Genomic DNA, 25,043 nt, shown 5'->3' with positions numbered 1-25,043 from the left:
TTTGAGATATTTACGATTTCAAAATGAATGAAATTATTGAATAAACATTACAAAATATAAATTGCATTAAAATTATAATCGTTGGACTGTTTATCACGTAAATACTAGACCCTTTTATTTTTGAGTTTCTTTTTTAGCAAGTTCACAAACTGAGTTATAAAAAGGATGTTTAACATCAGAGGATCGTAGTAAAGTTTGTCAAATTTTGGGCTTATTTATGTAAAAAAGATCAATAAATTTTATAAATAATTTATATTTATAAAAATCCTATATCAAACTAGTTAACCCATAAAGAAAAGAAAAAAACTCAAGTCACTGCCCTCTGGTTACAGAACTAATACAAGAGTTTTAATAACTAAAAGTCCATTCTTACTTGTACGTTGGTGAAGGGAGACCAATAGCAACGCAGGGTATTTCTATTGATGATCCTATTTGAGCCGTTATCTCTGATGGAATAGAGGATTTCTCCATACGTACAGGGATGGAAGAGGTTCTACGCTGAATGGAGAGCCTGGTAGAAAAAAAAAAGTATATTATTAAAAGAAAGTACTTTATTGACTTCTTAGCATGTATTTGTGCATAAATATTAGTGATGAAACTTTGTCGGATACCAATTTTTGCCCTGTTTGGTCCTAAGAGATTCCTTCTTTTTTTTTTATGTTCCTTTCATTGAAACATGTACTGATTAAGTATTAATATACATTGTATATTACATTTACCCCATCTGACCAAGGAATGCCTAAAATGCATTATACATAATGCATATTTCTTTCTCTGTGAACGACTGGGGCGCGAACATAAAGTTCAAAAGAATACTTATTCCCTTGTGCGTTGTCCATTGAGCTTCCTTGTTCCCTAGACGGATTTGGACCGATAATTTTTTATCTGAGACTTTGATCTAAGACTGTGGACCAAAGTTAAATCGTTTGTTAAATCGTGGACTGATTTTTTTGGTCTCACTCTATGCTACTACAAGTTTTGCATACCTACTCTGTAAATACAATTTAAATAGATTCCCAATATTACATATGAGATTTCACCTAAATTAAAAAGCATTTAGAACAAGAAGGAGGTGGGGTAAGATCAGGAAATATCAGAGACCCTTAAATTACAAAAAACAAGGTGCACAACATATTTTTTTGGCTGATAACCCAAAACTAGTCATGGGCTGATATCAATATATTTTCAGTTCCAATGTTTTACAAATGATTTAATATATCCGCATCCTGGAAATCATTTCCTTTTGTTTTGCCATCAGTTGATTTGTTTCGTTTGCCAAGTACGTCATTTCCTAAGAAAATAAGGGTTGAAAAATCAAAACTGTAAGTTGCTTTTTAGCTAGATGAGAAGATATTTAAATAACTATAAGAATCTGTAATCCATGAATTGATCTGTCATGAAACATCTGACCAGTTCTTTTATGCTTAGGAAATGGAATTAAAACAAAACTTGTTTATTTTTGTGTCAACTGTCGTTTGGATGGGTAATGAAACCTCGTACTTAAAACATAACGGAGTTAAAACCTATATATTAAATGCCGTATGGGTATTTGGGTTTGTTCGGGAATTACGGCCAAACCAATCAATGTATTTTACTGAATTTTTTCATTGAGATTCTTAAGGCTCAAGGAATGGTTCTGGTAACAGTTTTTTTGGGCTTTAAGGTCATTAGAGCCGTAAAACAGCGTGAATAATTCGTAGAATTTTGTTTTTTGTTTTTTATTAATCCAAAGTGCAATTCTCAATGAACCCGACAATGACGAGCCAACCTTCTTTAGTTGTAATTAAATGTTACTACAAGTTTTTGCCCCCCAAACTGTAAACTTGAGGAAATTCTTTTTTATAACTCATGACTCGCTATGGGTTTTTTTTTAAAGTAGAGTTTATACCATTCTTCACTTTTGGATCCGAAAATATATCGGTCAAACCCGGGGTTTCGGTCTTTTTAGATCCATTTACAATTATATTGAACTGGGACGGGGTTATGGTGTCTCCTATGTACCCTAAATTTATCACAAATGTATAAATATATTGAAGTCAGTGGATTCTTATGGGATTGAATGGATGATTATGACAATCTACCTCTCTGGGATTTTTATTTTTGACTTTGTTTTCAAGAGTCTCATAAATAATGAGTAAAAAAAAAAGCCTTTTTTTTTTCTTGTCTTTTCTTTACTACCATTACGACTTCAAGTAAGTACTCACAAAAATTTATATATACAATGTACATCCATGCTGCAAGATTTTTCTTTTTCTTCCCAAGAAAACATTTTGCCCTACAAATAAAAACTATTAAAGAGGTTTTTTTTCGTTTTCTTATTATCTCTCCCCCCTCCTCTTGTTCCATCTCTATCCCCAAAATGTAATTCAATGGGGTTTTACTACCTTGCGTCAAAAAAAAACTCTTCGACTTTTTCATCCATCAAAAAATAAAAGCTTCTTACCTTCCAGATATGGAACTAATTGTTTTTTTCCCTGTGAGCAAATGATGTCCGACACATCGATATGGATCCATCTCATCTAAAACGCTGACATTCCGGATGTGCAGTTCTCCAATCTTTGGAAAAATTGAGTAGCGTCCACCTGATTGATATGAATAATGAATGAGTTATTTTTTGTAAGAGTAAACAAAACTTTCATGTCCCGTATCTAATGTTAAGTGTTCTTCAACTCCATACTAATCAACTCGACTAACGAATACTATGTCTATGGAAGGTGCACTCTCTTTTTTCCCTTTCTTTTTTTTGACCAACTTAGGGCTCTATTTTACTACTAGTAGAAGATTAGGAATGAAAATGAACAGTGGATTTTTTTAACAATTGTGTAATACATGTATAATGGCTCTCAAACTTTTTACATTGCATGATAATTGAGAAAATATTAAGATATTTTATTACTTTAATTACGGTTTTGTATCAGTCCTAGAAATGACTTTCTAATCAGTTTTTACCTCCCCCCTTTCAGTTTTTTTATCAGTCTAATCTTTTGTACCATTCAATAGTCCTAAGGACCGATACATTCATCTTTCAGTCCTATGTATCTTTTCATTTTCTTCACTCCTACCTAGGATTGAATAATATAAGAGCTAAAACAATTACGGACGATAGCTAGAACGTATAATAATACGTTTTAGTCACACACATCCTAATTTTAATTTAAGGTATCTTGTCTCTTTGAAAGTGGTTATGAATTATGATGAAATGTCAGCTATTGTGCCTTCAATAAAAGGCCCATAAGGACCAGTCCTAGGACTGACAAATTTTATTAGGGGGGGGGAATGATACGACAGCAGTCTTTTTAGTTTTTTTAGATGGATCCAAGACTAACAACAATTATTTGAGAAAGCAAAATGTGGACTCGATAAGTTTCTGGCTTTCATGACCTCTGTCAGAAGGTGTCGTGGGATCCTCGTGTATGAAAATAATCCCAACTCGCCCTTCAGAGCTTCAAGATGGTTCTTGCAGCCTTGGAGAAGTGTTTGGCGAGGCGATTCATCAATTTGGTGGGATCCTTCTTGATCTTCTTCTCCATACTAGACTATAACTCAAAATCCCTCTTTGAATTGTGTTCTCCACTTCTTAGAGAGGTCTTCTAAGAGTAAATCATTGCTCATCTTCGCCACATTGAAAACCAGGCTCCTTGAGCACTTAATAATGTCCATAGTTCTTACCACCAGAACTTAAAAATCTGAGAGATCTGAGATGCGCTGTATTTTGCCTTTTTGCCTACTCATGATGATTGATGACGAAATGTTCTTTTAGTTTCTTTATGCAAAAAGAAGGGTTGAACCAAAATGTTGAAAAATAATCACTAAACTTTCTTATATTATTGAGAAAATTAGCATTAATTTAGAGTTCACGTTTTGCTGCCCCAAACCTGTAGTGTTTTATTATACAAATTAAGTTTTTTGGATGACATTTGAATTTTAAAAACTAATCAAGCCTCCAGTTATCACTAAGGGGGAGTTTATCTACTACAATTGTCGAAAGGAATAACTTTATTTATTAATCATTATTAGGATAATGTGAAATAAATAGATAATTTAAGGAAATGTCTTTTTAATGCTTAAGATGTTTATTACATACTTGTTATCGTTTTCATATCATAACTATTTTATTTCTGCTACAACATAAATATAAATAATAGCCCTTATTAGGTCAAAAAAAGGGAAGGGTAACAAAGAGTACGCGTTTCATAAAAAAAAAAATTTCATTTATTTTACGCAAGTTGTCAGGTTTATATAACAGAGTTGTTTTCTAAACATTTGTTAATTATATTTACATATAAAAACAAAAGGATCGTATTTATAACGTAAATTATTCTAGTTGATCTTTTAAAAATAACATTAAAAATTATTCATATCATAAAGCATTTTATATATTTTTTTAATAATATATTTCATCGTTGCATAATTTTAGCATTTGTTTTTCAGCAATTTATCTTATTACAAAAACTCTCATCAAATCAAAATTGCAATAATTGTTTCAAATCCATAAAAAGTATAAAAACACACAAATAAGTTCAAAACGAAAAGTAAATAAGTTTTTACACAATAAAACTCATGTCTGTTTTTGCTACTAACCATTTTGCCGTTGAGGGTTTACCCCCAAAGACAGTTCACAGTAACATTTTTATAAATACATAAGATTGATACTTGGATTTTGTGTATTTTTGGATCAAATTAATTGATCTTTTAAATTTTTTAAATCCAAATATGTCATGTTCATTACTAGAAAAAAAAACAATAAAATAACATTTGGTTAATATTTGAAGGTTGAACCATTAGGCCAACTTTTATTTACATTAACTATTCTTTTGTTATTTAATACGATGCGTCAGCGTACACGCGCTCGTTGCTAAACATCAACTGCATAAAGTCATATTCATTAGTTTTACTTGATATAATGTACTTCTCTTTTATTTCTTTTTTTAAGATGAGCTTGTTGTTTAAAATAAGAACTCATTCGACAAAATAATTAGCAAACAAACAGACCAAAATGAAAAAACTTTGATTAATGAATATATATTACGGCGAAATATCAATGGGGGTGAATCTCCTTATGGCAAAATTGTTTGCAACAGGATATCCTTTGTTAAATTAATAAATTTTTACCCTCCTATTCAAATGAAATATTAATGATAATAGCGTAAAATAAAAAAACATGGTAGAAGTATACAACCAAATAAAATGCTTTATTTAATACGCTACCTAAGGTGCCTTTTATACTCCCCTCATGTGGGAATACAAATTCTGCATACTCATTCCAAGACTCTATAATTCTATGGTTAAATGTACATAGCACTGATAAATAGATTTGCGACTTTGGTTTTTCAATTGCTATCTGCTTCCTCTGTTGTTGTTTTTTTTTGTTCAGCTAACCATAATTGAACATAAATAATAAGCAATACTGATAGAGTTGATCAAAGTACTGATCAAAAAACTATTTTTTCCCCTATCTCAACATTTATCGTAACTCTACTATGATAAGAGTTAATAAGTGATCAGCTGCTTGAAGTACTAATATAATAAAATATGTTGTTTTTTTCCTAGTCTTGTACATAGGTATGTAAATTGATAGTTACCTGAAACAATAGACAACGAACCAAATAGCCAAGACTCGACAGAAAGGAACTCTTTGACAAAGGGAGGTATGAGGCATTTAAGGACAGCAATGTTTCCAGGATAGGTGTAGGATGGAAAAACTTGTAAGTCATAGTCTTGATCCATCACTGCAAAAGAAAAGAGAAAAAGATTGATTTATGATGATGCAATTGCAAACAAATACAAAATCAGTTAGACATTTATGAAATAGTACATAACAATGATATGCAAAAGAGAACAAAAAGTCATTACTCTAACGAAAAAAGGAGTAGGTTATAAACCAATGTGTGTATTTACACGAGTTATGCATCTTAAAGGATGTATATGTATATATATTGTTAAGGTCACATGTCCAATAACGAGTTGGACATGAAAATCTGAAACCTTTCAATTTTAAAATTTAACAAAATATAATTTTTTTATCAACTATAGAATTTCAATAAAATTAACACCATAAATAGATGTGTGTCTGAGCTCTCTTAATCATTAATCTAGCCGCCCTTAGCGGCAATGATGGCTTCAAGCGGGGATGGAAGGACTAACTCCCGCTAAGAATGTAGTTTTTTGTCATGGGGTCATGACTAATAGTGGCTTTGAGGCATCAGTGTTTGGATGACCGAAAAAATGCAGGCCTTCTCTTGGGCATGCACCTAAAAGGTGTAGTCGAGGGGGGTTGGCATCAGGGCTGTAAGAAGGGACAAAAGTGTCAAAAACAGTTCAAAATAACTCAAATGATTTATTCAAAAGAGTCTTGTAACGGAGAAGATAGGTTTCTTTCATTGCTGCTGTTAAAAATGGCCTCTTCATCCTCAAATAATTATCCCCACCCCCTCCATTCTTTTGATAGCTCTCCAGACAGTCAGGTGCCGAACCCTGATATCTTTTGCATTGACCCTCATAGGCTGTTTTCTTTCACTCATCCGGTTCCATTTTTTTTATATTGAAAGAACCCTTCTTCCTCCACAATGGTTCGGTCTTTTTTGACGCCCAACTGGTTGTAGTGCACAAACGGAAATTCGTCAATCATGTTCAAGTGTCATTTTCTCGACTTGTACGTAAGCTAGAGAACTTGGGTTTGTTTTATATTGTAACTAATTGTTTATACTTTAATATATGGATATATGAATTAATTTGAATCACTCAACCTTCATTAATTATTAAATCATTAAGTACTCAGATTTTAATGATCATCCGGTAAATTGTGACCGGATTGATTTAATTCAAATATAAGTGTTTATCATTCGCATAGAGTAGTATTCAATGGCGGTCTATTGTATTTTTTTATTTATAAATATATTTGACAGATTTCTGATATGTATGAACAGCTCAATATTTGATTGTTTCATCCAGGATTTTTTTATTTTTTCGTGCACCCCTCCTTGAGTCTGAAATAAAAAAGGAACCGAAAATCAACATGGTAACCCTGACAATATTAAAAATGTTTTTGTAGAAAAACAGCTTAGCTGTTATGACATTTCTTTAGATGAGCTTCAATCAGCTGTGACGCGGGAGGAGGGGAAGAAAAAGAAGACAAATGCAAGAATTACTCCGATTTCGATTGGCAATTCTACTCTGAGTCCAACAAGAACTTACAATCCTAACTCTTCAACGAATCTTCAAGGTTAATCTCTGTCTTTTATGAGCACACACAAATCTTCAATAAGGCTTTGAATATATTTGAATGTAGTAGAAAAGGTTGTTCACGTCTCAGGAGTTAAGTAATAATGACAACAGCTGAGTAAAAGAAAATTCCCTTCTTCAGATTACCAATTCAACAAAAACGGGCTAGTTACAAAATAAACAGGATTTACATCAAAAGTTTTTTTCTTTCAACAACTATGAGGGGAAGAAGAATAATTTAAAATGATGATGAAAATCCTTTGTGTTTTGGGAGGTAAAAAAACCCCCAAAAATCAACATTGTAAGGCTGACAATTTTTTTTTACAATAGCTAATAGCTAGTTCATCTCATATAGTGGTAAACATTTTATTATTTTCAATTTTTCCAGAATAAAGTTTAAACAGGAAATTTTGTGAGGACATTCATCATATGATCTTAAATTCATGCTTGGCATAACTTTTATTCAATATGTGAACCATCAGCTCTAATAATTGCTTCACTACAAGGCCTAAACCCCTTGCAAACCTTGACTATGTTGTCAGAATCAAGCTTGGAGCACTCCTTCTTGATGGAATCCTCTAAAGAGTGGACACTCCTTTGAGGAGTAGTTCATACCCTCTCCCCAGATACTCCTAGATAGAGTAGTTCTAGGGATTTGCATCTAGAGAGGAGGGTGACTTCATATTAAGGCCACAAATGTCCAGAATGGTGTCTCTTTGGAAGGCTCCGTTTTGAGTGAAAACAAAGTTGTCTCTGAACTTTTCTCTAGCTCAAGGTAGAACTTTCTTATCCAGATTTTACGTTCTGAAGACATGTCTCACTGGAGCTACGACATTGTCTACCTGTTCACTTGTGATGTAGCGGATGTTCTACTTATTCATAGTGGCATTTACTGCCAAAAAACATTTCATTAGAAAAGAGCATAAATTTACCCGAACTTTAGTTGCCCTTGTGAAAATTGAGAATCTTCTTTGCTGTTTCATTCCGTCTCCGCTTTTTCTGTTCAGAGATAAGTTGTTGGCTTGGCCTCCTCCGTGATTTTGCACCAATGTTGTTCCGGATTCGAAATAATAAAATGATTAGATCAACCCTGTATATGATAATATTGCAATGTAAATTTTGAGGAAAAAGCTTCTTTGATATTTGATAAAAAGGTCCTGTTCCTCCAACCGTCTCCGGTCTTCCCTACATACAATATTAATCTTGTAGTTAAGAAACAATTTAAACAGATTGCTGAGTAATAGTAATAATTGATTTTTATTAATAAATATCCATAGTAAAGTCACTCAAGCGAGTCAAACTTTATATTGTGTTACTTATGATACCCTATCATATGCACCAATTAAAACACTTAATAATAATATGACGTCATATGGACTGTTGAATCATTGTTATATATGTATGCAAATGATATGATTATATATGAGTAATGCTTATACCATATTTTTAGGGATGGGAGATATTTAGCTCATATCTACTATAATTATTATTCCAAGTCATAAGGGTTAATTAGTGATGACAAACACGAACGTGGGTGGAGAAGAGGTGTATATAGAGTAGCTTTTTAATGTTGAGAGTCTGAACATGGGTTGTTTGTTCTCCAAATCAATTGTTGTTTCTGATGGACCCGATTACCAAATTCACTTTTCAAGGCATTGTGAGGTTTGAAGTGTGTTTTTTCTCCTCACAAAGGGGTGCAAAATTAAAACACAAAGTTGTTTTTGACTCAATGTTTTGAAAGTATCGAAAGTAGCGTCAACCTTAGCACAACAGCTCTCAAACTAAAGAACAGATTCTCATAAGATTTTGATTGCTTTATTTTGAAGGTTGGTACTAAATTAAATTGAGGTGAATTTAAAAAATAGTGCCATCTATGTGTTCAGCTCGCGACTTTACAGCGAATGTGCTACCATTGTTTTGCAGTGAATAAATTCATAGCAAATAACATTTAGCATGTTTTGGAAACGTATGGAATTTTGGCAAAAATATACCCTCAAAAAGTTATTAAACTCTTTTTTTTCATATCAAATTGGGGAAAAAGTAATTTCGTATTTTTCGATTTATTTTACTGCTTTATAAGCACTATTACAATCATCCGATTTAATCCAAGTACCCCCCGTTCTATTTGATAATTTGTTGCGAAACAGAATCCAACTTCATAATGCCTTCGTGTAGAAGCCGTTGTCTCTATTGGCAAACAAATTAGAAAACATGGCCCTCTGTTTAGGACAAATTTGCACCCCCAAACGCTTTAGCCATGGACAAAAACAGGTAGAAGTCAATCTTGGTGCCAGGTACAGACTGTAGGGTGGATGCATATTGCATAAGAACTTCCCAATCGAGCTCCCAGAGCTTCTAGCGCGTCTTCAAAGATGTGTGCGGCCTAGTGTTGTCTTGATAAAAGACTATTCCTCTCCTATTCAAGTTTCTTTTTTTATCCAGCCTTCTGAAAATGGTTGCAAATGGCTTTATGATCAATGTTCAGCTCCTTGGTAATGCCATGACGTCTAACATGACGGTCCATCTCAATATTTTCCATGATTTTAACCTCATTTTCTACAACAGGCCTACCAGTGCGTCGTGCTTTATTCACCTCCACTAGAAAAGAACGAAATCGCTTGAACCCTGTAAATATCGCAAATTTTCTTTGTCGCTTTCTACCTGTTTTCCCCTTACAGTTAGTAAAGATGTAAAATACGGCGAATTTCTGCTTTTGAGACTTACGTACTCGACACACGTCAATTCAATACTGACCCGCCCAAGCGCAATGCTGTCCAAAAAGCGTTTATAATATACATTTACACTTTTACAACACCTTATTGTATGATCCGATGTGACCAATAGTAAACAAGATATACTTAGTAAAAAAAAGGCGGGAAATATGAAATTACTTTTCCCCCGCCATATTATTATGTCAGTTTTCGTGCTGGTTCAACCAGTTGTCAAAAGAAGATCCTATTTTACCATCCTTTCAAAGACAATTGAATCGATACATATTTTGTGCATCAGTGCCTATGGACATAAATAACACTTAGAAACAACAGCTTACAACTTATTTAACTTACAGTAGATATATTTATGTAAGTTCGTGATAAGCCGGCGTCCTTTTCTTAAGCATTGTCTAATAATTAACACAACAAGACAATAGAATATGATACAGAAAACATATTATTGTACTTGTGTATATTCAATAGAGCCATTTTTATTATTATTCTTGTTCGTACAAGGTGTGTAGCTGAAAACTAAACCTTTTAAATCTGGAATTTTAACAAGTTTTACTCTGGAAACTAGGGAGCTACATGTATTAAACTTTTTACATGTGTTCCAATTTCTAATCTTCAATGGTGCCTCCATCAACTTAGATAATGGACTTGATGTGCTTCTGGAGTTCTAACACGTGATGATAATGTAAGTTGGGATGAAACGACGTAGCTCAATGGACAAAGCGCTCCGGAAGAATTATTCTCTTGAACTCAATGTGCCTAAGTTTACGCCCAAATCGCTCCTAGAGAAGGAAATGTACTTCATGAGTATGGACTTCAAAGAAGATTCCTAGGTCAGACGGAGTAAAGCTATGTATACAATAATGTTTACATATACTTAATTAATCCAACTCTATCTGACCAATTAAAGGGGAGGGGGATGTAATTTGCACACATGGAGTTCCAAGGCTCATCAACCGAAGCCTTGAGACCTTCGATATTCCGTTCCCTTGTCCGACAGATCCTAAATATACGGCCAGAAGAAATAGTCGAACAGTTTGGCATGTGGCCAGTATGCTGATCACCAGGGGTGTTGCTAACTTTCGACATTTGGGGAAACTTAGCCCTAAAAATTATCATTACCGTTATATAATTACTAATATAAATAGGTTTACTAGCAGAGGGTGCACACGACTGAAAAAAGGGGAATAGAAACAAAGAATGGAGGTAGAAGAAAAGAGACAGAGAGAGGGATGAAGAATGATATAGAAAGAGAGGGGTTTCTGAAAATGTGGTTTTGTTTCGGTCGACGCCCAATAAAATATCATAGGATCCTCTATGGTTATTTTATAAGTCATCTTACTAAATTTCAGACTGATCTGTTCGACAATTTTGTATAGCATGGCTTATTTATGGATTTTTTAAAGGAAATCCCAAAAACCAAAAACAAACACCAAAAACAGACTTGTAAATATATATAATACAATGTTCGGAGGGGCATTAGAAACTTTTAGGAGAATTGAAGCTCCTCTCTCAAAAGGGTTATCGAGATCTTTGGAGGAGGAGACGATGCAGGAACAACTGGTGCCCACATTGTTACCCCCAAAACGTAAGTTTAGTCTCCAAAATATACTGTGTAACCTTTGGTGTGTGTACCGATGCAACATTTTTTTAAAGCTTGTCTGTATGACAATAACGTCATTAATGGTTTTCTTGACGTTGTAAATAGTCGGCCTGTTTGCATATTTTAGTTGTGGATCTCTGTTGGCCCGTGTTTCGGTCGAAGTAGAGCAGCAATTTCGATTTTGTTGCCTCTTATCCCATCCCTTTTTCGATTAACTGTATCAATTTTTATGTAGGGGGAGTCAATATACATATATATTATATCTTAGTCAACTGGTGGTTGAAATTATCTATTCTTCTAGCGAGCTTTTTTTATTCATCTTGTTTTAAGTGTTCAGATTCCAACTACGCCCCCGGTATTGTCCTAGGGAGAAAGACAATTGCAGCATTAAATTTGAAATTAATTGTTGGAACGTTTGTTACACAAAGGGTTGTCAAAACATAAGGCTTTACATATATTATATCAGCAAAAACATATATAAATTACGAACTAACGTCAATGTTTCTTTGTCAAGCAGGAAAAATAAGAGGAAAGAAGCAAAAAAAAAAAACATTTTTAAAGCATATTTAAGTATGTCAATTATTCATTTTATGCAAAAGTATATATTATATTAGGCTATGAAACTTGTATCTTTATCGTTTTTAGATACTATTTATTGAAAATTCTATGCAGTATAGTCCTACGTAGCAAATTAAGTTGGGAATAGAAAATATGATATTATGTTAATAGGATATCGTTAACCCATTGAAAGAAACGAAGAAGAAGACAGTAATCATCTAACCATGAGGTGATTTTTTCCCTCCCATCTACTCATTTGAATATTGTAGATGTGTTAGACTGTCCCAATGTTTGATTAATATTTGCTTATACAAAGAGCTTCTCTGCTGGGAAAAGATAAAAAAAATAACTTTAGCAAAGAAAAATGACCTCTCAGGTCATTTTTGCTTTCGTAAAAACTATTATAATTTGTCTAATAGGATTTGTACGTTGAAATTGACCATTAGTTAGCCTCTTGTCCAACTACTTGTATATGAATAATTATGTAAGGGGTCATAGATATGCTCAATGATTAGGGTTTTTCTCTCTATTTGATCAAAGATAATGTCCCCCTCTTTTGATCAATAACAATCACTTCAACCATGGATTACATAAGATCTATATAACTTTCATTTTTAAATCACAGAACTTCTCTATTATAACCCTTACTGTTTTGATTGGAAAAAATTATCTTACTTTATTGTTTAGGTGAAACATTAACTTTTTAATGTGTGATAATCTATAGATAAAAAAAGATTTATGAAGAGGTGATCTTGTCTAATACAAGGATGGACAATATAATAACCATTTCACTGATATTGCCTCAAAAATGTCTTCCTTTGATGAGATTTCCTGAGTCCTTCCTCCATACTAACTTATAAAGGAGATGTGGGATTAGAAGTTCGATTTGAAAGGAATAGAAGAAAACCCAATATAAAAAATCAGCTCTTTCTTTGATTAAATTACATCATACTTTTAATAATTGCCTTTTGAGCATTCTTTCAAGTTTCTGCCCAAAAAATCTGTTATCTTTTCATAGCTTCTTGAATAAATGACTACATCACAAATGAAGGTTTTCAATTGACGATCGGATAAGGCCCTGTCTGCAAGTTCATGATTCATTACTTTTAGCAAAACAAAAGTTAACTCTTCATTTCTACTATTTTTATATAATGGAATAATTATTTGTTATTTATTTACATGGTTGCGTATCCATCGAAATGTTAAGTAATCTATGCTCCAACTAGGGTTCAATTTTGCTAAGTGTTATGTTTGATGACAGAGGAAAACCAAAAATAATTGTGCATATGAGAAAAGATACTCTGAACGAAAAAATTATTTTATTAAAAATTTCAAATTTGATAAGGAGACGTAACGAAATTTTTTTCCTCTTTTCAAATTAAAATGAATTTACATACGAGAGTGGGGACCCGAAACTGGCAAAAGTATTACTAATTTACGAAAAAATGTGATTTTTATTGAACCAAGAAAAAACGTCATAAAACCAATTTGGGTTATGTTTATATGTATACTTTATTTCTTATTCAATATATGATCCTTCACAAGCAATAACAGAATTATTTTTCAATCTTTAAAAAGTGTTTAAGACATTGTAGGCAGAAACCTACAAGCTCATGTAAACAGCAAAACACTGTTATGCAATAATTTTATTGGAAAAACCAAGGAAGAAAGGCTATGCTCTTTTAAATGTGGTGAAATCGACATGCACCTTCTCATTTATAAGTTATATGAAATGAAGAAAGACTTAAGGTATCTTGCATATAAGATTCTTGCGAAATGACAATTAAGGGAAAGGGCTTGAACTTTCCTTTTTGGACCTATGTAAGGAGGCGGCCATAGCAAGAAATTAATTAGTTTTAATAAAAAAATCAATAATTAATAATAAAATGGATAGATGTGCGAGCCCTTTGGAGCCACTGAAATGTCCCCTGGCTTTTAACCTTAAATATTTTAATGAAGAAATATGGTTCCTACCTAATAAACCACATTTTACAAGGCTTCTTAAAAAACTAATAATTTAGTCAAAGAATTTCAGAAGAAGGATAAAATCATTCCAACGAGAAAGTGTGAACGTCTTTTTTAGTGTTTAAAGCTATCTTATGTCCTATTAATTATTAATCAATTGTTTTTTGTTTGTTTTTTTGAATATTTTTTAATAAATATGGCTGAAATATTGGGATGCATAATATGAAAAAAAAAGTAAAAATAGCTTTAACATGCCGGTGAACAGATTGACAGGTATTAACGACTAAGGCCGTGTCTATGGCGTACCATATTTGCATGATGGCAGCTCGGAGCGAATCCAAATTAGGACGAGAAGTGCAGCTGAAATTTTTATCTAAAATGTTCCATACTACAAAGTTTGGTAACGTATGGTCAGGGATGAAGGAGGCCCACATGGATGTAGGCCAGAAGTCAAATATATTGTTATTGCATATCATTTTTTAACGATCACTTTAATTAGAGTTAATTTGTGTAAGGTTATCTATGGGAAAATGAGGAAAATACAAACCATTGAGCAGAGTTTCTGGCTATTAAATTATGAAAAAAAGGGAGAAGGTATTTTTGATTGATATAATTACATCTGAAAACTATAAAAAGTAAGATTTTTGACTCAAGGCATCATATTTGGGACGACGTTACAATAGGGCAAAAAATGTCTCATTTTTACCACCATTTTTTCCTAATTAAAATAGACTTAGGGACCTCCTACTTTGACTTAGTGGGTTTCTTTTTTTCCTCTAAAATAAAAAGGTCTTTGTGTAGGGAGAAAAAATATTAACCCGAGAACAGAACAATCTAATGTACATTCAATGAAAATGGATCCATAAAATTACACATTGGAGTCCTCCTCAATGGAAAACATTTCGATTAAGGAGGGATGGGAGGGGGAAAATATGTCCTTAGAAACATGAAACTTGCGACTCCTATTTCAAACCCTATTTTCTTTATAGTATATACGAAATAACAATTGATTAATAACACATTTCTTGTCATGTCGTTATCTTTATTGCATCACGCAACCTTTCCTCCAAAAAGAAACAGACAAAAGGCCCGAAATCATATGGAATTTATCCAAATAATATATATCTCTTTATACAGGTATGCGCATCTATAACTGAACACTCCTTTAAATTTTACGCCATGCACATATTCGTGATTTTATTGAGTTGAACCCGATTTATACTTGGAGGTTAGGGTGGTTTTGACTAGTTATAAACAAAACTCCAGCGAAATCTAAATAGCAAACGTGAAACAACAGCCGATAATATGGAAAGACGTCGAGTCGCAATTTTTGAACTTTCCACGCGGGGAAAAACTCCCACTGAAATTGCCAAGGTTCTGAACTGCAGCCGCACCACCGTTCACAGCGTGTTAGCCAAAGGGTTGCTGAGGCGACCACAAGATCTAAGTTAAGGCCTTGAAGGTCGGACGAAATGGTTGCTGCCATGAAAAAGTATGTCGAGGACAAGAGAGGCAAGGTGACCGACAGTGGCCTCTCCAGAGAGTTCAACGTCAGCAGAAGGACCATGGACCGGCTAGTTAGGAAAGATCTTGGCCTTAAGGTCTACAAGAGAACTCCTCGTCAAGCCCTCAAGTCTGTAGACAAGGAAAACTGCATCAAATTTAAAAAGTAGTGTTCAGTTTTAGACGCGCACACCTGTATTCCCAGACTATGACCGCTAATTAATTCTTCACCATTTTTAAAATGTAATATATATATATATATTTGTAACATTAAAATATACATTGTATATTATTTGATACTGTATTATAATATTACTTAGTAATATTCTATTTAAAGCATAGCTGTAAAGTTGTATTTCTATAGGATAACCATAATTTCTTCATATTAATAATAAAATAGCTAATATATATATTATATAAACGACGAGAGATCAACAAGAAATTGTATTCCTGTTCTTTTTGGAAACGGAGCATAAATATGGAATAACTTATTACTTAGCCATGACATATCAAGGGTGTAAGTGTTGTAAGTCAATAAGATGACTCAAAGAAAAGATAAATAAGAGGGTTATTCACGACTCACTTCCTTCGAGTTCAAATCTAGTATAGAGTCTTTATATTTGCGTCAGAGTCTTTATGTAAATTCTCTAATTGAGTTTCAAATCCCGTTGATAGGAGTCGTGAGTCTTAGTCTGATGAAGTGACCGCCTTTGTTATAGGAATTCTCTTAAGCCAAGACCAGGTTTGACTGTATATAGTCTACAATTGCTAAATGAATCATTATTAGTGCTGTGTAAAAAAATAAAAATGAAGGGTGTCATCCTGACGATTTGAAAGAGGGTTGAGAAAAGGGCAGAGTAACTCTCATGACGTTTTATTGAATCAGGGGTAAAGAGGTTGAGAGAGGAGGAAAATTATTGATTTATTCCAACGTCGAGTCATTAACTACATATATTACATTATACTTAAGTGTTCTGTCCTAAGGGATTTTTGTTGCAGAAAGTGATGTTAGTTCCATATTATTAAAAGGTTGTGATATTGGTATCTCTACTTTTTGCTGTCGGAGTCTCCAACTTCATGATAAAAAGGTACAATAAACTCATACAATGTACCCATTCTTCAAATTGTCAGGAATATCGTGTTCATTGTCGGTTTTTTTTCTTTTTGTACATAACCGCATTTAATATTATTTGAATCATAAAATGACGTAGGCGTATAAAAACAAACAAGGCTTAAACTATTGGAAAAGAAAGTGATAATTTAACAGTCGGACCATGAAGAAATGATTTATTTCCGAAAGAAATAGTTACAAATAAATACGGACATGGATTTTTCTGATTTTGATTCTCGTACTTGAAGTGTTATATACAAACGTAGAAGGTTTGTCTAATAAATAAACTCTTATTATTTTCCAGGAAAGGATTACTTTTGATTTATTTTTATTGCAATATTAGATATATTGTTTTGCAATTTCCATTTATTTTGGGCAGATATATATTTATACCCAATACATAAATCCAAATCAACAGGAAAGGGGAAAAACAATAGTCATAAAAACTATTTGGTACTCAGACCTACATCAATTAAATGCTGTTTTAAAAGAATACAGTAGAATAATAAATATGGAGGATAAAGTTTTTAGTAAAGGAGAACTCAAATCTAGAGATTTTTTATGATTATATAAAAGAAATTTGATAAAAATTCCTGGAGAAATATATATTAGTCGACAAAATTTTTACAAAGTATTTTTCAACCCTTCGTTAATGAACTGAGATATTGCTGAACGATAAAATTGTCACCCTAGACAAGACGACATCGTTCAATTTCACTTTGATGAAGACAGGGTTTTTTTGCTTGTAGGAGACTATCAACTAGTTGACCACATATGTACGACTCTCAAGAGCAATTGCAGCCTTTTATCATGTCTGAAAATAACACAATGTTAAAGGAGAGAGAGAGATCGGAGATGATATTCTGTCCCATTCATGCTCGCTATATATCCAAGTTAGGGCAACAACACTATACCCAGCACCCTACAAAACGCAAATCTGGACGTTTCAACGCTTGAGTGAACAGTTCCACGCATCAAGCGATCGTTTGAAGTGGGGGAGAATAAGTTCAAAGCCAAGGATCCCGCCAGGAAGACCCGGAATAAGAAGTTGACGGAAAGGGTCCAGGAATTCCGTACCTGGACGTGGTGAAGAGTGTCGTTATCTCCTGGTACAATAAGATGGCTGATGGTAAACCCGGGGTGGCATCAGAAGTCGGGGCGGACCCATAAGTCCAAAAGACCCAGGTGCTTAATTTCAAAAGGGGAAATCTTCTTTCACTAGCCTTTCTCCTCTCTCAAGCTTGACTAATTCGTTTGGTCATGAGTCGAAAACATCAACAGCATGACCTCTTTCCACACCAAAGCCAGCCTGATCGCCAACACCCGCCTAGCTCCCACTGGCGCATGTAGAGCTGTTGTAATACTGTTGGTGTTTTCATTAGGGGAGGATTTTATCGTTTCACCGCAAGATTTATACTGTCAGTTATAAATTGAAAGAATGTGGGAGACCTTAGAACTACTTATATCTTCTATAATTATTGTTATTTATAGGTCATGGCGCCATTTATATCCTTTTTTGTGAATAATTAAATAAAAAATATTTAATTATTTGCCACATTATTTCTTTTTAATAGTTATTTATAAACTTGTATGTCACGTGAATAAATAGATATTCCCTGGTATCGAAAATAAATGACTAGATACTTGATTACTCAAGACTTGTATAAATATTTTGAGTTCCCATCGTTTGAGTTCAAACTATTTCGAGTGTTTCAAAATATATTTTGTACGAGTTCGAATAATTTACAAAAAAATATTCTGTACTTATATAAAGTATTTTTTGAGTTCTATAAATACTCGAATCCTATAATTATACAAAATGGTATTTATTTCTTTAAATTTTAATTTTATGACCCATACTTTTCAGCATCCTCCTCAAACAATAAATTTGATAAAGTACAATACATTTTATATCTCTATAATGGCTTGTTTCGGATTTATTTGTATATTTAATCATTTTTCATTCATTTTTAGCGAATTTAAACTTCCATATGGGAGGCATTTTAAAAGAAATTGTTAAAACAATGTGTATTTAGTAAAATCTTTTGGCGAATTTCTTAAATATCAATTTAGAATTTAAGTTAATTTATAGCAAATATTTGGTTTTTTTTAGTAATATAATACTTGATTCAATAGATTTCCATTGAATCTCAAAGAGAGAGAAATAGACAAAGGCTTTCTAAAAAGTTAGTGGCGAATAGAGTGATCCCTCAAATACATACTCAGAAACATCTTATGCTGAATGCACTGTTATATATAATAGAAGTTTATAGCCTCCTCAGAAATGTTAAATATATTTATCTGTTATATTTGGAAATAATTTCCATATGGCAAAACCATATTCTCTAACATTTAACCATCAATTCAGAAAGGAATCAATCTTTATTTGCTTCAGCAACTTTGCAGCAAATAGAGGTAAAAAACTAAATAAATACAGGGTAGAAGTGGTTTCAATCTAGAGGCGATATTTTAAAGTTTTTTTTGAAATACAGTCAGTCCCTATCACTTGTTGGAGCATTGCAAAACGTGTGCTTACTTTGCAGAATAAACATACCTGCCAAAAAATGGTTAACATAATATCTTATTAATTACAATTAAGCTCCTAGGTTTTTATTGGTGCAATTTATGAAAATCAATTAATTGCTTCAATTTCTTTTATGCAAAAATGAGTTTTTTTAATTCATTTTCATAATTTGAGATTTGCAAAGCTCTTTGAACGCAAATAACCCATAGATAATTATACTAAATACCTAAAATTGGTGCCATAGATCTGCTCTTATGCATTAATCCTAAATTGGCTCAATTTGTTCCAATAAGAAAATTGGAATCGGATTTTGGAAAGAAAAACAACACTTTTAAGGCCATTGCAAAATCGCCAATAATTATTTATAAAATCAACTACTAAGCCACAGCTATGAAATAAAATATGTTGCCAAATAAATTTTGTATATTATTGCAAAAATAACTAACTATCCCTCTAAAACCTATCCATCGATATTAATTTAATTAGAAGCAAAGAAAAAAAATCACTGAGTATTGGAATACCAAAGTTCGGTGTATGGACAATGGGATACGTCGCCCTTAAGATATGATTCTGTAAGCTGTGTAAAAAAACTTATATTTGAAAATTATGTAACCAGTCATGACGTTTTTTTTTTTTTAGGGGGATTAAATCAGACGTTTTAAAACTGGAAGCAGACGTGAGGGAAAAGAAATTAACCCAAATCCAACTCTGTATATATCAAGGGAATTTAGGCTCGAATTATTCGAATGTCATTCCTCAATTTACCTAACAAAGACTTACACTTATGACTCCCGCGCAAACCCTCATGGTTACTCTCCATCTTTGATGAGCAAACATACTAGTTATTACGTTATACTTCGATGTTCTGTCTTCAAGAATTGAATAATAATTATAACAGCCTTGGAGAGGGAACTTTTTTAGATTTTCAACCAGAAAAATCCTCTCCAGCTTTCTAGGACATGTTTCTTATATCTCTAGCTGTTATCATTATCTTAAAAAAAAAAGTAAACAAGTGTCACTCAAAAAAAGAATTAAATAAAAATCTTTTTAGGTCAGCCTCACTTCCCTGGCGACAGCAAAAAGATATTTTGTTCCAGAGAATAATTGATCTGTCATAAAAACTATGCTTAAAAATATTACTCTTTGGTTTTGGTAGGTAGATGGTGTCGAGAGTGGAGATTCTCGTTTTGTGCAACAGATAGCCTTTATTGAGTATCCAGTTTGGGGGGAGATAGGTTAATCTTTTTGCTTAAAACTCGGTGTAGTTTAATAATATCTTTAATTGTACGACTATGAGACAAATTGATGAGGCCAAGTCGTTTGATTTTGTATTTGTAGTTCTCCTTATCTCCCAATGAAGGAAAAAACGGCACAAACCTGTCTTGCACCTTTTTTAAGGAATCAATCAAGTAGTTGCTTGAAAGATTCCAGATCTCAGATCCATACATTAAAATAGGAAGGACATAAAGTTTATATAGTTTACCATAAACAAAGGGTCACGAGTTTTGAAGCTTCTTTTAATAATCCCTAGGTTACAATTGACATTCTTTATAATGTAGTGTATATGTCTCTTAAGTTTCAAATCTCGAGAGATGTAGATTCCTAAGTCCAAGTAATAATCTACCACCTTAAGACTTGGGTGGATGAACTCTTTTTTGGAGAAAGGAAGCAGGATACATTTATTAATATTTATAGGAATTCTCCAAGTTACACTCCAGTTAATAAATTTGGAGCTTTACTTGTTTAGATTACCAACCAGAAAAAGACGTGCCCCCTTTCTAGGACATATTTTTTGTATATGTAACTGAGGATTTGTTGCAGAATTATAATTGTAATTACTTGTTGGACACAGACAAGAATCGAAGATCAAATCGGAGTCCTTCCCTACAGGGAGGGGGAGATCAAATCGTCGCCTACTTTAAACCTTGATAACTTGAAGACGACATTATCAAATAAAAAACCGGTTACCAAATAGTAAAGCTATTCTCGTCAGCTGACGATACGTAGTTCAGTTAGCATCATGCCGTCATCATATGAGGAGATAAAGAGCTATAAGTAGAAGCTTTCGAGGTCCGCCGTAGTCATGGCATTGGTTAATAATGAAGGTGAAATCTCCAATTCAACGATTGCTTCAACCTTAGGAGTGAATTTACGGACTGTTCAGCGTATCTGTAAGAAGCTAGAGGACGCCTGGGATGTTGATGCCACCATAAAGAGGTCACCCAAGGAGGAGGGCGCCGACAGGAAGGTCAGGGACACCGATTTTGTCGACAAGGTGAAGAAGATGGTTGAGCATGATCCTACCAGGTCCATGAAGGCCGAAGACAGGCCCTGGGTGTGGCAACAGGACTCAGCACCCTGCCATGTGTCCAAAATCTCCATGCAGTGGTTAACCGAGAACTGTTATGACGTCGTAACCAAGGATTTGTGGCCTCCTAACTCTCCCGACCTTAATCCTTTGGACTATTTTGTCTGGGGCTATGTCTTTCGACATAGCCCCAGACATCCCCATAGCACCAAGGCCAGCCTGATGGACTCCATCAAGGAGGTATTCGGCAACATGGACAATGAGATGGTCAGAAGAGCCTGCGGCCGGTTCAGATGCCGTATTGAGGCCGTTATTGATGCCAACGGTGATTATATGGAATGAATGGCTACTCTATACCTATATGCTCGTCATAGTTTTGATTTTCAATAAAAAAATTAAAAAATGTATATTTTGTGTTGTTTTTTGTAGAAAAATATTTTGGCGACAATTTGATTCCCGCTCCCTTTATTATAGCAGCTGCTTGCAACTGCTATAATGAAGCTTCATGACAGCTTATCTGTTCTCCTACAAAGTATATTGTAGACTGGAATTACTCCTATGTTAATCGTCTTAGTATGACAGGGACCAACATTTACGAATATAACTTCCAAACCCGCATCGTTGCTCATCGTCTTTTGTGAGCACACTCATTAGTTATTACTTTATACATAAAGGTTTTGTCATCAAGTATTAAATAATAACGATGACAGCCTTTGAAAATTCAAAAAAACTGTTCAGATGATATTGTCACGTAGAAAAAGCCAATCTTGTCTTCTAGAGCATCTTGTATACACCATTAATAATAATTATATCTCTATTATGACGTTTATTAGATATATGTGTGGAGTTTTGAAAAATAAGAAATTAAGTTAAAAATTTAATCTCACAAAAATACCTTGACTTTTTTCTAGAAAAATGGGAAAATTGTAGGGAAAATAACATTAATAGATGGGAGTATACATATGTAGATTTTTAGTACTGCGAGGCACGCACCTAGCTTTTTTTTATAATTATACTTAATTTTTTTTTCAGATTGAAGGATAATTAATTAGTAAAAGCTTGCCATAATTGAAATTAAATTTTCCACTGCTTCAATTTTACGATAGAAGGAAATAGTATCCAAATGACGTGGCTCATAAAGAAATAATCATTTAAAAAAAAGACAGATAGCCTTAAGTACATTGTATACTAGAGTGGATATGTTCATAAATATTTATATTATATAAAAAATATTGTATGAGAATCCAGTTCCTTTAATAGATTTATTCAACAACAGCAATAACAATATATAGACACTCCTGGAAGACGATGAAAATAATCGGATTTGCTACTACCATTTTCCAAGGTATTTTCTGCTTTTCTTTGTTAATATTTCAAATTTTGACTCTATGGTAATTGTATTCCAGTCAAAAATATATATAGACATGTATTGTACTTATATATCCGCTGAAAACTTGAAACTTACACACTTGGAATGGAAAAAGAAAATAATATTTATTTACTAAAGATTTAACAAAAATCTTTATTTCTCTTTTTCTGATACATAGTTAATCCCAAATTGATTTATTCACTTTGGCCTCCATTAGTCATGTATATGGCAACAAGTGAATGAGTATAGTGAATGAAGTTTTGGGTACATGGCTGCCCACTCCTCGTCGACACGTTTGGGTAATTGATGCTACAGGCCCCCCTTTCGATATGCATCCAAACGGAAAAGTCGTGAGTATTGACATCCGGACTCTACCATGGTCACATTCTCTTGTCCCAGAAAGCCATGTTGTTAACTAACGTATGAGTAATTTTTGTAGAGTAAGCGTGGGCCCCATCTTGCTAACAGAAAATTTCCTGGGCCCAGTAAGCAGGTTGGTCTTAAATTCATCAATGTACATGTCTGCTGTGAGCCTGAATCCCTCTAGGAACTAGATCAGGGGCGTCTTTGAAGGTATCAGCATTAATTATTGTCTTTTTTCCGGAGCCCTCCTTCCTTGCTATAGTCTCGCCTTGGTCTTGCCTCTTCTTAACCTTGTAGATGGTCTTACAAGCCATACCCATCTGCTTGGCGATCTCTGTTGGAGTTTGACACGCACAAAAAAAAAGTTGATGCCCTAAGCATGAATATTGCTGTGATGACATTATTCGTCAGATTTATTTGCAGCAGATGCTTGAAATACCTGGATACCTAACAATTAGAGAGACAGTTCTAATGTCCTCAGACACAATGTCTCAAATCAATATAGTATATGAGTGTAACTTTCAAGCTTCCACCATTTATATACGTTAAGTTGAGAAAATTTGACCTCATCCAGATACTGAACAAATGCCCTGAGATAAAAATTTTGGTTTTATTTAATAGCATATTAATTTTCAATATGATCTCTATGGGTCTCAATCACTGTGTCAAATCTCCCACGGGCATCCATATTATGTTAAAAAGACAAATATTAATTGTTGTGTATAACGAGTAAGTCGTTTCCCTCCGTCTCAGAGTTGATGATATTAATTTTACGGCCAAAAAAAGGTTGCACCTCTAAATTTGTTTATTTTTTTTGCAAAAAATTGAATATTTTTAGAAGAACCATGGGGTTTTGAAAAAATGTTAAGCATCAAATTGTATATTTGAAATTTTTTTACCAAAAAAAAAATGAATTTTTGGATTTTTTTCAAAAAAAAAATCTACTAACCCAACCCCCCCTAAAATATAATCATCTGGACGCCCCAATAGCAAAATTTTATTATTTAAAATATTAAAGAATTGGAATATGCATTGCTAATTTTTACAAGAATTGCATCAGAATCGTCATGGGGATTTTTTTTTTTAAATCGTCCCATCACTAAAATTAATTCATTAAGTAGAAATTTAAGATATGTTCATAATTGAGCCTGTTTTTCAATCCTTATTTCATTAAAAAAAATGTCTCTGATTATCTCTGCCTCATGGTATCTTGTTCAAGCCCAATAAAGTGCAATTGTTTACCTCTTAGCTGTGTTCTGTTGGACGGATTTTATTTATAAGAAAGATTGAGAGATCCAATAAAGATAACATTATGTTAAGATACCCACCATCTCCATTTCATTATATTTCTCCTAATATCCCTTGGATTTATTTGTTATGAAATAATACTTACAGGCTCATTCAAGTGGCTCTTATACCTACTACATATATCCCATCATACCAATCTCTACTTTCCCTCCGTCTCATTGAGAAGTTGAACAAAGGGAACACGTCATTATCTACCTATCTACTTAAGTTATATATGTACAAAATATTCTCTTGTCTTTTTCTGTATCTGATATAAACTTTTTTCTTTTTTTACCACTGATTTGACGATATATACTTTAATATAATATAAACAATGTGCCTAAACAGATAAGATATTGTTTTCAATAGTTTTATTTTGAGTACTATTGGTTATGATATTATGGATTTAAAAAAAAATATTTTTTGAGTGTTAAACATCTACTTTAAGAAGCCTACTTTCTATATATACCTATATATAAGACCAAGGATTCTCAACCTCTTTTTTTTA

General features: G+C 33.2%; 1 protein-coding gene across 1 annotated transcript in view; it reads right to left on the bottom strand.

Moving 5' to 3' along the window:
- LOC121116628 (cell adhesion molecule Dscam1) overlaps positions 1–25,043 on the bottom strand; it is a 209,078-nt gene that overhangs the window by 134,759 nt on the left and 49,276 nt on the right. The window contains exons 5-7 of the mRNA XM_040710890.2: positions 5,583–5,729; positions 2,444–2,582; positions 374–511 (exon numbers count right to left, since the gene is read on the bottom strand). Coding sequence (XP_040566824.2) covers positions 374–511; positions 2,444–2,582; positions 5,583–5,729 — 424 coding nt within the window. The remainder of the gene's footprint in view (positions 1–373; positions 512–2,443; positions 2,583–5,582; positions 5,730–25,043) is intronic.

This window comes from Lepeophtheirus salmonis, chromosome 4, assembly GCF_016086655.4.
Source record: "Lepeophtheirus salmonis chromosome 4, UVic_Lsal_1.4, whole genome shotgun sequence".
NCBI lineage: Eukaryota > Metazoa > Arthropoda > Copepoda > Siphonostomatoida > Caligidae > Lepeophtheirus > Lepeophtheirus salmonis.
The sequence above is the reverse complement of the archived record's forward strand: the minus strand, read 5'-3'. Positions and strand labels throughout refer to the sequence as shown.